Source organism: Poromitra crassiceps (assembly GCF_964638095.1).
Source record: "Poromitra crassiceps genome assembly, chromosome: 13".
NCBI lineage: Eukaryota > Metazoa > Chordata > Actinopteri > Beryciformes > Melamphaidae > Poromitra > Poromitra crassiceps.
The window spans coordinates 17,837,448-17,852,520 of NC_139644.1; the positions used below are offsets into that span (position 1 = coordinate 17,837,448).

At 44.5% G+C, this 15,073-nt stretch overlaps 2 protein-coding genes across 2 annotated transcripts; both read left to right on the top strand.

Annotated features, from left to right (window-relative positions):
- Positions 1–99: 99 nt before the first annotated feature.
- Positions 100–3,640, top strand: angptl6 (angiopoietin-like 6; the record flags this gene model as incomplete). Its single annotated transcript, XM_083649476.1, has 6 exons — positions 100–570; positions 704–841; positions 931–1,138; positions 2,423–2,616; positions 3,082–3,352; positions 3,456–3,640. 6 exons carry the CDS (start codon positions 100–102, stop codon positions 3,638–3,640), a joined length of 1,467 nt encoding a protein of 488 aa, XP_083505602.1.
- A 615-nt stretch (positions 3,641–4,255) lies between these two features.
- On the top strand, positions 4,256–13,704 carry LOC310787422 (hemicentin-1). The gene is made up of 15 exons (XM_083648834.1): positions 4,256–4,464; positions 7,041–7,331; positions 7,415–7,729; positions 7,906–8,145; positions 8,263–8,580; positions 8,752–9,015; positions 9,279–9,602; positions 9,690–9,923; positions 10,063–10,380; positions 10,553–10,810; positions 11,074–11,397; positions 11,514–11,747; positions 11,893–12,123; positions 12,280–12,543; positions 12,700–13,704. Exons 1-15 carry the CDS (start codon positions 4,428–4,430, stop codon positions 12,852–12,854), a joined length of 3,807 nt encoding a protein of 1,268 aa, XP_083504960.1. The 5' UTR covers positions 4,256–4,427; the 3' UTR covers positions 12,855–13,704.
- The last annotated feature ends 1,369 nt before the right edge of the window (positions 13,705–15,073 follow it).

Below are 15,073 nucleotides of genomic sequence, written 5' to 3' on the forward strand. Positions count from 1 at the left end.
TCAAAGGTTATCAGGTGTTATGTGATGTTATTGCTTAGGAAAATCTAATCTTGTTCTCTCCTCCATTACCAGGGGTGTCTTTAGAAGTTTAACAGATACATGGAGAAGACACTGACAATATGTCTGACTCTTTTCCTAACACTCTGCCTGGGCATACCAGAAGCTGGGGGACGAAAGGAGGGTTCTCATGGGGAGGACACTCATAAACGCCCGTCACGTTCTTCAGAGACAAAAGCAGGTCGTTGCTCGTACACCTTCATTGTTCCACAGCAGAAACTGACGGGGGCGCTGTGTGTGAACACGGAGCCAGCTCCTGCCAACCAGTCTGAGGTGGCCGCGCTGCGGGCAGAGCTGAGACGGCAGCAGGAACAGATGGAGAAGCTGCAGGGTCAGCTGGAGCAGGAGGGGGCCCTTGCCATGGAGGTAAGGGCCCTCCGCAAGGAGAGCAACAGCATGAATACCCGCATTACCCAGCTCTACGCCCAGCTGCTACATGAAGTTATCCACAAAAAAGACCAGGCTGTGGAGCAGCGGAGGGTTGAGAATCTTCTACTAAATGCTACTACACAGGTGGGCAGTGTGAATGGGTCTTTGTGATAGTGGATTTCATGGTGTAGCAAAGCTACTTCAGAAACAACCTTCAGCATCTTACCATAATCATATGTTAACCTTCATGTCTGTTGTTGTTGGTGGAACATCTCAGGCACTGCAGGTGTCCACTAATTACAGGGAGCTGGAGAAGAAATATGGAGCCCTCACCTCCACGATGAGCTCCCAGAGCCAGTTTATTGCCCGTCTGGAGAAGCAGTGCCAGTGCAAGGACTCCACCCCACCTTTACTGGTATAGTATGGTCTGCATCTTACACATCTATAGTGGTTTGGTTACACGAACTGAGGATGATCTGGGTTTTTCTGTGTTGATCTTGACAGGTTACCACTGACCCACCAAGAACCCAGTCTAATGTGCAACCTAATTACAGCTCTGAGGCCAACGAAATGACCAATGACGTGCAGAGGGACCAGAGTGCTCCTCCACCACAACAGGAAAAAACAATGGGAGTAAAAGCCCTCCCCACCACCACAGCCAACACGCCTACAGACCCCCCTTTCATTAGTTTCCCTGTCACCACGGCGCCAGGTAGGCCTACATTCATTCCTGCAACACATAGTGGATCTGGAGGGACACAAGGCTGCGCATCTAAAACATCATGTGACACAGTCCCCAACCCCCTCCCCACACACACACACACACACACACACACACACACACACACACACACACACACACACACACACACACACACACACACACACACAGACACAGACACAGACACACACACACACACACACACACACCTACACACACACACACACACACACACACACACACACACACACACACACACACACAGCTCATACCATTATTGTGTGCATTGATTCTATTTCTTTTGCACTGCCTCACCAATGACAAGTAAATAATATATTCTTTGATTAGACTTCAACCTTGGTTTGATTTTTAGCAACAGGAGCAAGTGTACGAGTGTCTTGAGTGTTTTGTCAGAGTTATTCAACTGCCTCCTCTAGATAAGCAGCCGAAGCTGAAGGAGTCAGTGACCTGCTGGTAGGAGCACTATCTCTGTGGGAATGCCTAAACAATGTCAAATAACTGCTGCTAGCAGCCCTCAACAGAGCAGAGGAGGGCTTCTCATAATGAAGCACACGCACGCACACACACACGCACGCACACGCACACACACACACACACACACACACACACACACACACACACACACACACACACACACACACACACACACACACACACACACACACACACACACACACACACACACACAATAGTGTTTGTTGGAGTCTTAAATGAGTGGGCTATATACTTCTGCTGCACTTGCACAACCGGAATGTGTGAAATTACAAAGTGAGGCATTTTAATGGACATGCTCCTTCCAGCGAGACAGCACAGCAGAACCTTCCAGAGAGACAGCACAGCAGAACCAAAGTGACTCCAAATCCCTCACACAGCTTCCAGCTATGGGTGACTCACCCCATGGTCTGATGAAAGACCATGCATTGCTCCATCCACTCTGTGTGAGCATGATTGAACTGGGCCTTTGAGTTTGAATACTAATGCTTATCTGCCATTAGCGTTGGGTGCGGGAGACTTTCCTCTATGTATACATTTTCTCTGTCCAACGTCTTATCAGCGTGACATGAGACACTGAACATGCGTTGGGAAAGAATTCCCCGCTGCTAAACAGAGAAGCAGCTGCTGTGTATATGTGACCTTATTGACATTAAAGCAAACACGAGTCCACACAACACCCCTCACTTGGTACACTGTTCTCTCACACGCCTCCTACAGTAGCAGCCTTTGAAGACCTCTAATGTGTGTTTTGTAACTCAGGGCCATGGCGGGACTGCCAGCATGTGCTAGATTCAGGTGAGACCACCAGCGGGATCTACCTGCTCCGGCCGCAGAGCGCCAACCGACTCCTGCAGGCCTGGTGTGAGCAGAGCCGGGCCGAGGGAGGCTGGACGGTCATCCAGAGGAGACAGGATGGATCGGTCAACTTCTTCAGGACCTGGGAGCAGTACAAGGTGACCTACGACCAGATGTGTTGGAAATATGTGACATTTGTTTTCAATTCATCGTTCTTCAAAGCTGCTGTAACCTACAATATAGTTTTGTTAAAATAAGCATTAAATAGCTCTATGTTCTGACAGCAATCACTGATATATAGTGTTTAGTCAGTAAACATGGGTCTCCCATGCAGTCCCTCTGCTTGCCGGGTAGACAGAAGAAGATAAACTTTTCTGGTATGCCATCCAACTTTATCCAATCAGGAGAGAGAACTCCATAAAGGGGATTCTGGATCGAACTACCAACCCAACGCATCAGTATTTGACTACTTTGGAATGAGAACGATGTTGACTCAATCCTTCCTCCAGAAACACATACGCTGTCATTCCTTTAAAACTCACAGACAGAGCAGCTCATGCACAAAACAACACAAAACTATTACCTTTCACCCAGATCAAACCATTGTTGTTCCTCCATTGCAGCAAGGCTTTGGGAACCTAGATGGAGAGTACTGGCTTGGCCTGGAGCACCTCTACTGGCTGACCAAGCAGGCCCACTATAAGTTACGGGTAGCCCTGGAGGACTGGCAGGGCCGGCAGGTGTTTGCCGAGTATGCCAGTTTCCACCTGGAGCCAGAGAGCGACTGGTACCGTCTGCGGTTAGGGGAATACCATGGCAACGCTGGGGACTCCTTGTCATGGCACAACAACAAGGCCTTCACGACTCTGGATCGAGACAAGGACAGCTACTCAGGTGAACTCTCCCTCCGGGCCTCTATAAGTTAGCTCTCTGGTGCTACTGACACCGGTTCTGTTCTGTTCTGTTCATAAGCCTGTTATTCTCATTGCCTCATCAGGTAACTGCGCTCATTACCAGAAGGGAGGCTGGTGGTACCACATGTGTGCCCACTCCAACTTGAACGGTGTGTGGTATCGAGGTGGACACTACCGCAGCCGCTACCAAGATGGGGTGTACTGGGCGGAGTTCCACGGAGGGTCCTACTCTCTGAAGCGAGTGTCCATGATGATCAAGCCTACATAACATACTTGGACTGCGGATGTCAGTAGAATACTGATAAAAAACTGACATGGTTGATTTTCAGATGCTATAGGGCCTAAAATAATATGTTTTAATGTAATCCATGTACAGTCTTGAGCCATTGACTCAGCATTTAATACAAATTGAATAGATATCATAATTAGAGACCAGCCAATGGAAGGTGTCAAGAATGTCAGGATGTGTTATGATGACTGAGATGCTATGATTAATTGTTTTCTGGAGTCATTGCAACACAATTGGATGATGATCAATCATGTCTTATGAATTGTGTTTAATGGTGTGTTGTTGTTGTTGTTGTTTTTTACCAAGTTGGCAAGTCTCTCATTTCTGACATTTCCTGACAAGACTCTTGTCACAAGAGTGGATCTTTTCCAAACTGCAATGTTCTTTTCAATAAATAAAAAAGTCAAATCAAATGTGTGTGACACTTAACAAAGTAACAGAGATGCAGTGTATGATTATTACACAAGGTGTGGGAGGAGTCTATTATCCCCGCTCTCTGACAGAATTGTGGTTTTGATTACATATTTCCGTTGACAGTTTCCTGTGTGAACAAGGGCGTTGAATTTCCTCTTAGACTCTCTTTTGCACATTGATGCCATTGTGTTCTCTGCTTACGTTCCCCTAACTGGCGGCAGCAGGCCACCATCAGGACCAACACTGAGCCAGCTAGGATCCAACCCATCCAGAGCCAGAAGGAGAGACCTCCTCTGAAACATCCTCTCCTACCCCCCGCCTCCTATTGCATCCAGCATCAGGCCTCTTTAGGATGTTGGGCCTCCTCCTACTTTTGCTTTTCTATTATGGTGAGTGATGATGCTGCTCTACAGTGGCTGCATTTGTCTCAAATTTAATGTGTCCTGTTAAGATGACGGGGATGGGGATAATATTGCTATTAAGATTATGATGTAATTTCTTGCTCTCTTCTGATTACCAGTGATACTCAACCCGAGGCTCTCTAGAGCCACATGCGGCTCCTTTATGGGTAGCTCTTTTAAGTCCTACTTAAAATACATAAATAAATACAAATCTAAAAAAATATATATATAACAATAAAGGGAGTAAAGGGAATTTTTGGGGATTGTGGCTCTTTCAAAGATTTTTTGTGTGTGAATGTGGCTCCTGAGTAGGGCAAGGTTGCGTGCCACCTGTTGATGTGATGTCAATCAGAAAACTATGAAAGTATGAAAACATGCTATTGAATGAACCAGTTCACTTTCCAATGAAGGATTTGATCAAGTATTTAAATCCACTCTCTGAGATAGGGTCAACTATCAGCTATTCTCTGGAAAAGAAAAGAAAAGAAAAGAAAAGAAAAGAAAAGAAAAGAAAAGAAAAGAAAAGAAAAGAAAAGAAAAGAAAAGAAAAGAAAAGAAAAGAAAAGAAAATGTCTGCAGGGATATCCAGACTTAAAGAAATACAAAAGAGATTAAAAATGGCATCTTTCATGTAGCCCTAGCTATTTTACAATGATAAAATCTTTTAGTACACCAATCAAACTGGCAGTTGTGTTGTTTCAAATATACCATGTGGTTTTAAGCAGGAGGGGCAGGTGTTAAAAGTTCTGTGGTTTAAAAAAAAACATGTACGTTTCATGACACATAGGCAGAATGTACTGGCTGCATGCGGGATATTTTTGCAGTTGGTGGGTTGGCCCAGATTAACACAGTGTGGTGCCATCGGGTGATGTCATTGAAGTGCCCCTGTCCATCCATTTGCAAAAAAATAAAATAATAATTGACACGCACACTCACTCACTCACTCACTCACTCACTCATTTCCATTGTGCCAGTTGGCGCATAGGGCAGCAACAAAGTCCTTCCACTTCTTTCTGTCTAGGCCTTTTTACCACGTGCGCAGCGAGTGAGTGAGTCATTCAGTCAGTCATTCAGTTATAATGAGACCGAATAACTTCTGCTTCTTTCGGTGTCACTTTGTCAGATGCCCTCTCGTTTCCGGACGGGGTGGTGTTTGAATCGTGCTGCTTGACCTGCTATTACAGCCTATTAGAAATGATGGCTGTTATAAACATCGCAACCCGCACATCCAGTTTAAGAGGAAACCTTTCCACAAGCATCAACTCTTCCAGTGCATTTTTCACCCTTTTGTGAAAAACATCTCAGCCTTACAGTAACAGGGTGAGAGATCTTTAGCTGTGAAAAAGATCTCAAGCAGTAACAGGGTTAAGAAAAGCCTGATGGCTGCAAACACACTGTAAGGTGAGAGACAGTCTCACAGTCTCAGACTTATCTCCACACTTAATTTAGTGCTGTGAGAAATGCCTGACAAACACACTTGAGAAAGTAGTTTTCAGCATATCTTTTCTCAACCGGGTAAGAAAACGTCAATTTTGGCCCCCAGGGTATAAAGAAAATATGACAAAACTTGTAAAGGCAGTTTGAATGTCTGGTGTGTTTTTTCTGTGGTAAAAAACAACAACAACTTCCTGTGCTTTCCATTACAATGTATATGGGCAGACTGCACTAGCTGCCTATAGGTCTATTTTGGTCATTGGTGGGTGTGTGGTGGGTGGTGGTTCCATGTTCCATAGAACAATTGAGCAGATCCACCATATACATTTTCGGGTTTTCACAGGCATTTCATAGCTTTTTAATAACATAATTATATGGAAATCATGTAGCTTGGGGGGAAAAAATAATTTGAAAAACAGCTACTGTTCAGTGGAGGCAGAACACATGATCACAGCTACCTTTTAATATTTGAAATGTTCATTTTCTAAAAACACCTGATGGAGTAATTTCTCAGTTATTAGGAGCCACATCCATAAAGTGTCAATAAAAGTACTAGTCTGTGTTTGTAATGGACAATGGTACTTGACATGTTAATGTGACCAGACCATTTTTTCTTTCTTAACGAGAGTGGGTAGAGTTTTTTTTTTCTTTTTCTGATTTCCCCCCATTTTCTTCCCAATTATACTTGGCCAATTTATCTAGCCTGGGTAAACCCAGCCTCCACGTGACCTCTATGTGCTATCAGTCACGAAGTAGCACGTGGGAGGATCACGCTATTCTCACCAGTTACCCTTCCACCCAGAACAGGCGCCCCGACCGACCAGAGGAGGCGCTAGTGCAGCGAACAGGACACATACCCCCAATCCGGCTTCCCACCCTCAGGCACAGCCAATCGTGCCTGTATGGATGCTTGACCAAGCCGGAGGTAACACGTGAATACGAACCTGCGACCCTCGTGTTTGTAGGCAGGGAATCTACCGCTACACTACCCGGACGCCCAGTGGGTAGAGTTTTTGATGCTTAGCCTACTGTGTAGAGAGACAAGCAAGTAGGTGTAGAGAGTGTGTGATATGCATGTTAGCAAATGGATCCATAGTCCAGTAAAAGCATCACCGTTTATGTGTCAACAGATGCAGACAGCGTCTGCCCCCCTGATTCCAACCCTCTCACCCTAGCTCCTCCTGAGATCATGGTAGAACATGGACAATCATTCACCGTCAACTGCAGTAGCACCCATCCTGATCCTGGAGGCATATCCTGGAGTGATGAAAATGGAATTATTGAGGAGGGAGTGGAGCAGTATGGGTATTATAGCCTCTTGGAGGTGGCTAATGTGTCAGACTGGGGTGTACAGCGCCAGTGTAAAATCAAGTTAAATGAAACTCACGAATGCAGCAAAGACCTCCTACTCACTGTATACGGTAAGTGCCATTTTGCATGAATGGTGTGAATGGGAAATAAGAGTGAACATAATAAAGTAACTCTATATCTACCATATTGACAGAGCATCCAGAGGGTGTCGACATGTTCCGTATCAACTATGATCATCCTGGTGTGGAGGGGACACCGTACGAGCTCCAGTGTGATGTGATCAGTGTTGCTCCTGTACAAAACCTCACTGTAAGGTGGTACAGGGGCAATGAAAGCATCCGTAACGACCGTTTCTCCAACACCACCAAAAACGCAATAAGTGAGTCTTCCATTCTGACGCTCAACCTCAGCAGAGAGGACCATGGAGCCCAGTTCAGATGTGAGGCACAACTGGACTTCGGAGCACAAGAACCTGTTTCATCTAAAACAGAAACTCTTTCTGTGCAGTGTGAGTAGACCAACAATCTAAAAGACCAAGTATTTTGCCTGTAAAATGTAACCATGGTTTCTGTTTTCTTTATTGTGTGGAAATATTTGTGTCATCTGTTGCTATGTTTATGTATCCAAGAGTCTCGTAATGCAGCTTGTGACATTGTGACTAATCACCCCTTTCCCTGCTTGCAGATAAGCCGGTAGTTGAGTGTCAACGCAACTTCACTGGTATCGAACGTAATTTCAGCCTGAGCATGGTGCCCTGCCAAGCGGATGGGAACCCTCCCGCTTCTGTTCAGTGGTACCATCAAGGACGAGGACGACCAATCAATGCCTCGCAGCTCTTGACCAGGATGGATTCAGGAGAGATTGAATTCACAGCCGCCAATAAGATCGGCACAGCTGATGCCACTGTTGTTGTCACGGTGGAATGTGAGTATAGCTGAGGATGTTGAGCACTTTAACTTTTTAAGATTTGATTTCAACATACCCTGGACTGCAGTTCAGTGTAAATATCTGAATGATCAAAAAGCCTATTTGCCTCCTCAGATGCTCCTGAGTTCCACCAGCCGGGGGATGGCCTTGTCGTTGTGGTTGAGGGCGGTGATGTCTCACTGGGCTGTGAAGCTGATGGGAACCCTCCTCCTGAGATCCATTGGGCCAATGATGCAGCAGGACATGATAAAGTGAATACTGCTTGGAACCAGAGAAATCTGAATATTACAGGAGTGACCAATGACACAACCTACTACTGCATAGCCACCAATAAACTGGGCGTTATAAGTAAACCAATCTTTGTTCAAGTGGAAACGATCTCTACAAGAGCAAATCCAGTAGACATGGCCCCTCCAGGACCTACGCCAAGAGGTACATCCCTGTGTTTTACATTAAATTATTGTGTTCTGGACGAGCTCTAATTTGTGCCACTAAAATACAAAGTGACCGTTGTCTGTTGTTGATGGATTTCTCTTTGATTGTGCATCAAAATTAGGCTTCGGTTTGACTGAATGTATTTCTTCTTTTGCTTCTGGGTGCTAGCCTGCCCACTTGAGTTGATGCCTGCCAGACCAGTGGTGAGATACAATGATCCAGTCTCAGTCAACTGCACCACGTCAGCCACAGTTCATAATGGAATGGGCTGGGAGGCCGCAGAGGGAGGCACAGGGCATCAAGAAGATGTGTCCTTCGTCACTTGGACAGTAGAACACCTGACAGACTGGACCATGTCACCTAAATGCTACATTAACATTACTGAACCTGATGATCACCAATGCTTAAAGATGCCTTTCATTACTCTTTATAGTAAGTAGAAGTCTACAGTGCCACTTCATATAGCCTACATGTAGCCTAAATACACAAGAAATACGGAAGAGACGGTTCAGAGAATATCACAGCAGGCAATATCACAGATCCAAATGTGGTCATTTTACATGGAAATGAAATGAAAGGTTAAAATCTACCCATACAATACACATAGCCTACATAATACATTTCTTATTCATAATTATAGTTCTAATTTCAATTGTCTAACTGTCTGCATTTCTTCGCATCTCTTTTGTTTACAGAGACTCCAGACAGGATGTCAGTCTCTGTGGAGGGTCACGCTGGGCCGATGATGGAGGGGACAGAGTACCGTCTACAGTGTGACATCGTCAACGTGGCTCCCATGCAGAACCTCACAGTGCGGTGGTACCGAGGCAATAAAACCGTGAAGACAGAATTGACCAATGACCCCAGAAAGGGCCCGGGAGATGTGTCGACTGGTTTCAATGTCAGTGCCACCACCGATGACAACGGGGCAACGTTCAGATGCGAGGCTCAGCTGTACCTCGGATCAGACGGACCTACTGTGACCTCGTCCTCAGTGCCTTACAACGCCTCCGTGCTCTGTGAGTTTTCCAGTCATCTATTTGTTCCAAGAGTCTCGTAATGCAGCTTGTGACATTGTGACTAATCACCCCTTTCCCTGCTTGCAGATAAGCCGGTAGTTGAGTGTCAACGCAACTTCACTGGTATCGAACGTAATTTCAGCCTGAGCATGGTGCCCTGCCAAGCGGATGGGAACCCTGCCGCTTCTGTTCAGTGGTACCATCAAGGACGACCAATCAATGCCTCGCAGCTCTTGACCAGGATGGATTCAGGAGAGATTGAATTCACAGCCGCCAATAAGATCGGCACAGCTGATGCCACTGTTGTTGTCACGGTGGAATGTGAGTATAGCTGAGGATGTTGAACACTTTAACTTTCTAAGATTTGATTTCAACTTCTTGTCAGATTACAATTTCTAGTCAAATGCCGGCAGTTCAGTGTAAATATCTGAATGATCAAAAAGCCTATTTGCCTCCTCAGATGCTCCTGAGTTCCACCAGCCGGGGGATGGCCTTGTCGTTGTGGCTGAGGGCAGTGATGTCTCACTGGGCTGTGAAGCTAATGGGAACCCTCCTCCTGAGATCCATTGGGCCTATGATGCAGCAGGACATGATAAAGTGAATACTACTCGGAACCAGAGAAATCTGAATATTACAGGAGTGACCAATGACACAACCTACTACTGCATAGCCACCAATAAACTGGGCGTTATAAGTAAACCAATCTTTGTTCAAGTGGAAACGATCTCTACAAGAGCAAATCCAGTAGACATGGCCCCTCCAGGACCTACGCCAAGAGGTACATCCCTGTGTTTTACATTCAATTATTGTGTTCTGGACGAGCTCTAATTTGTGCCACTAAAATACAAAATGACCGTTGTCTGTTGTTGATGGATTTCTCTTTGATTGTGCATCAAAATTAGGCTTCGGTTTGACTAAAATGTATTTCTTCTTTTGCTTCTGGGTGCTAGCCTGCCCACTTGAGTTGATGCCTGCCAGACCAGTGGTGAGATACAATGATCCAGTCTCAGTCAACTGCACCACGTCAGCCACAGATCATGATGGAATGGGCTGGGAGGCCGCAGAGGGAGGCACAGGGCATCAAGAAGATGTGTCCTTCGTCACTTGGACAGTAGAACACCTGACAGACTGGACCATGTCACCTAAATGCTACATTACTGAACATGATGAGCACCAATGCTTAAAGATGCCTTTCATTACTCTTTATAGTAAGTAGAAGTCTACAGTGCCACTTCATATAGCCTACATGTAGCCTAAATACACAAGAAATACGGAAGAGACGGTTCAGAGAATACCACAGCAGGCAATATCACAGATCCAAATGTGGTCATTTTACATGGAAATGAAATGAAAGGTTAAAATCTACCCATACAATACACATAGCCTACATAATACATTTCTTATTCATAATTATAGTTCTAATTTAAATAGTCTAACTGTCTGTATTTCTTCGCATCTCTTTTGTTTACAGAGACTCCAGACAGGATGTCAGTCTCTGTGGAGGGTCACGCTGGGCCGATGATGGAGGGGACAGAGTACCGTCTACAGTGTGACATCGTCAACGTGGCTCCCATGCAGAACCTCATAGTGCGGTGGTACCGAGGCAATAAAACCGTGAAGACAGAATTGACCAATGACCCCAGAAAGGGCCCGGGAGATGTGTCGACTAGTTTCAATGTCAGTGCCACCGCCGATGACAACGGGGCAACGTTCAGATGCGAGGCTCAGCTGTACCTCGGATCAGACGGACCTACTGTGACCTCGTCCTCAGTGCCTTACAATGCCTCCGTGCTCTGTGAGTTTTCCAGTCATCTATTTGTTACTGTATGATTTTTCACTCCATTTAGTCTCAATTTAGAAGTTGTAATGAACTGATGATGAGATGAAGTCTTACTACTCGTTCCCTTGCAGATAAACCATTGATCAAAGATTGTCAAAGCCTAGAAATTGTGGAGAACAGTTCCACTCTGACAATGCTTCCCTGTCAAGCTGATGGGAACCCTCCTGCTTCTGTCAAATGGTACCATCAGGGGAGGCTGGTCGATGAATCTGAGCTGCTCACCAGGATGCACTCAGGAATGTATATGTTTGAAGCCAACAATACTATGGGCAGGACCAATACCTCCATTGACATCACGGTGGAATGTGAGTGTATCAGAACTGCTGCATTTTATACCATGTTTCATTATCGGATGCAGTCATGATGCCCAAATATGAAAGCTTTGATAAGTTGCTACATTGTCTCTTGCCATAATATATTCTGATGGGTATTTTGATGCAATCTTCACAGATGGCCCTGCATTTACCTGTGATAAACGCTATGAGGTCAGAGAGAATGCTGAGAACCAAATTCAGTGTAAAGCGGAGGGAAGACCTGAGCCTCTCATCACCTGGCAAAAAGATGGAAAAAGGTTCTCTCCCCCAGTGCGTTGGACAAAGCACGATAGTGGGGAATACTCACTTACAGCAAACAACAAACATGGAACAGCTCCACCACACCTGCTATATGTTGATGTTTTGTGTAAGTTGTAACATTTGGAAATTACAAAGCAATTGTCAACAACATTGCTGTTTAGTGGACAGACAATGAGATTTGTGACTAGGATAGATTTAACAGCATATTAGTTCACACAACTGATGTGCTGACCTGATCTCAATCTCATCTTTCCCACCGCAGATGCCCCTGAGTTCCAGCAAGGAAACGACACTAGGGAAGTGAGCCAGGGCAGTAGTTTCTCTCTGGGCTGCAGTGCTGAGGGCAACCCCCCTCCAAAGCTCGACTGGATCTACAACTCTGCACCAAATGTGGGTGAGACCACTGGGGGGCGACAGAGGAACATCACCATCAAAGGAGCCACGTCTACCAACACTGGGATTTACGTCTGTGTTGCCACAAATAAAGTCGGGACTGTGACAAGATCCACCACACTGATTATGAAAGGTATTTTATTATTGACTCAGAACACATTATGGAAACATTATAGACACTGAAGCAGTGTTGCCATATATTACACATAAGTTGCAGTAAAAAATCATGACATCAACCATTGAGAAAATTAATTTTGCTCTAATTTGCTCTCTCTTGTTTGCTTTACAGATCACACCATTGCAATCATTTCCGTGACAGTGGCAATTCTATTGATCATTATCGCTCTTCTGATAATTTTTTGCTACTGCAGAAAAAAACACGGGCAGTATAATTTTCTCCCTCAAGGAGAAACTATCCTTATGACTCCACATTCTGCCAATTAACTAACTGCCTGGTAGTTAATTGCTGAATAGGGAAGAAGAAAATTTGCCTTGGGATTGAGGATTCATAGTTTACATTCATCTTCAACACGGATGTACATGGTCTGTAACCATAATCAGTACTGTATTTTTTTTTATTTAACTTGACTCAACTGTTTCAAAGTTTACACCACAAAAGACAAAGACTATGCTGCCTTTTTGCACAAAAGTGTTATCTAGTGCTCGGAGCGGGGGAAATCTTGTAGAATGTACAGTATATCATGATGAAAAGTGTTTTGTGTTCCAGCAGCATAAAAATAGGTAAAGAGAACTGGTACGAGATTGTTGAACTGTTTTATAGTTTCATGCATATTGGATGTTAATATGTTTAGTCAATGACCTGTATTAGGCTTTTGCTCTTAATCAATCAATGAGGCCATTCACACCTGACACTACTGGACACTGGAACCACATATTAATAGGTGTAAATGAAATCAGGTTAAAATCAGGTTAATGTGGTCAAGCACTATCGGATTGCAATCTGATCACAGAAAACGCATGTTAGTGCAGGTGTAAATGGCCTCAATATGGGCTTCATAAATTAAGCGATGTTATTGTATAATCTTAAATGTAGGCCTAATTAATTGTAAAAAGGATCTGCATTTTTGGCCATTCAGTCTTTGCTTATGTAAATATCCATTCTACCATACATTTTTATGGAAATTCTCAGTCATCTTTTCTGCTCTCTCAATGTAGCCTTGTATTATAATTGCTAAACTTTGCATTCTGTTAAATGAGTAGGATGTTTGGTAGGAGATGCCACACAGTAGTTCAGCCTGCATTAGTGAAATAAAACAAATGTTTGTCCCTAGTACCTACATCTAATTTATGATAATAAATTAAATTAATCAATTGGGGAAAGGTGGCCAAGGATGACTGTGAGTGTGACAGTATCCTGGATTATTTTCTGTGGGGACAGTTTTTTTCGTTCAGATCTACAATGATCTCCTACTAGTTTGGACGTAGAAATTCAGACAAACTATGACTTAACATAACTCATTCTCACATTCATTGTAACTGGAGCAGCTCCAGGCTGAGTCTTAGTTCTGTGGTTTGGGGGAAGAGTTATTCATATTCACAAATGCTAATTGAATTGTGAAAAGGGTATATGAATAACAGTATGTGAATTCTCAATTTGGGCAACATCCTTAAGCACAGGTGTCAGTGTGTTCGTATCTGAACGTATCTGTAATGAACAAGGCATCTCGCATGCTATTCGTGCTTGATTCCTAGGCTCGCCCACCACACGGGGGCGCTATCGCCTGCCCTGCAGCTCGCCAAGCTGGCCCTGCACCTCGCATTCGCAGCTCGGCCACTGTGCGGCCTAGTCCGCCCTGCGGCCGAGCTGCGCCCTGTAGCTTGACCGCTGTGCGGGCTCAGTTGACACTTGCTCCCTCGCCCGCCCTGCATGACATCACTGATGATGTCACAACTTTGCACCACTGATGACATCACAATTAGTCTTACAACACCACTGATGTTATGTCACAATGCCTATGACATCATCAGTGATGTCACAATGCACAATTGCTCAAGTGACATCACTGATGACATCACTTCCGGGACTTGATGACATCACTGATGACATCATCAGTGATGTCACAATGCCGGGACTTTATGATATCACTGACGGCATCATCAGTGGGCCAAAAATTGAAACAAACAGAGAAAGAGATGCTCAAGTGACATCACTGATGACATCACTTCCTGGACTTTATGACATCACTGATGACATCATCAGTGGGACAAAAAAGAAAACAGAGAAACAGAAACATTGCCCACATGCTCCCTTAGATATATACAGTGTATATATATAGATAGATAGATAGATAGATAGATAGATAGATAGATAGATAGATAGATAGATAGATAGATAGATAGATAGATAGATAGATAGATACAGTAGATGGATAGGTAGATAGATAGATGTGACGCTGATGTGATATGACATACATACAATGTAGCCTAGTAAAATACAAAAAAAAGTATGTTACATATCACATCACTTTCTTCATCCCAGTGGAGAAATTCTGTTGTCACTTAACCCCTTCATCAGGGAGGTCAGAGGTCAGGGTCAGCTGCAGCTCAGAGCCTCTGGAGCTGGTGGTGCCCATGGTGGTGCCTTGCTCAAGGGCACTTCAGTAGGGCACCTGACTGCCTGGATTAGGTGCTCGAACCAAGCG

What these genes read in the sequence shown, in the direction of transcription:
- LOC310787422 (XM_083648834.1), top strand. Translation starts at nt 4,428, where the DNA reads ATGTTGGGCCTCCTCCTACTTTTGCTTTTCTATTATG. An exon ending in TCCAGGACCTACGCCAAGAG is followed by an intron (nt 8,581 to 8,751) that starts GTACATCCCTGT and finishes TCTGGGTGCTAG; the next exon opens with CCTGCCCACTTGAGTTGATG. An exon ending in GCCTTTCATTACTCTTTATA is followed by an intron (nt 10,811 to 11,073) that starts GTAAGTAGAAGT and finishes TTTTGTTTACAG; the next exon opens with AGACTCCAGACAGGATGTCA.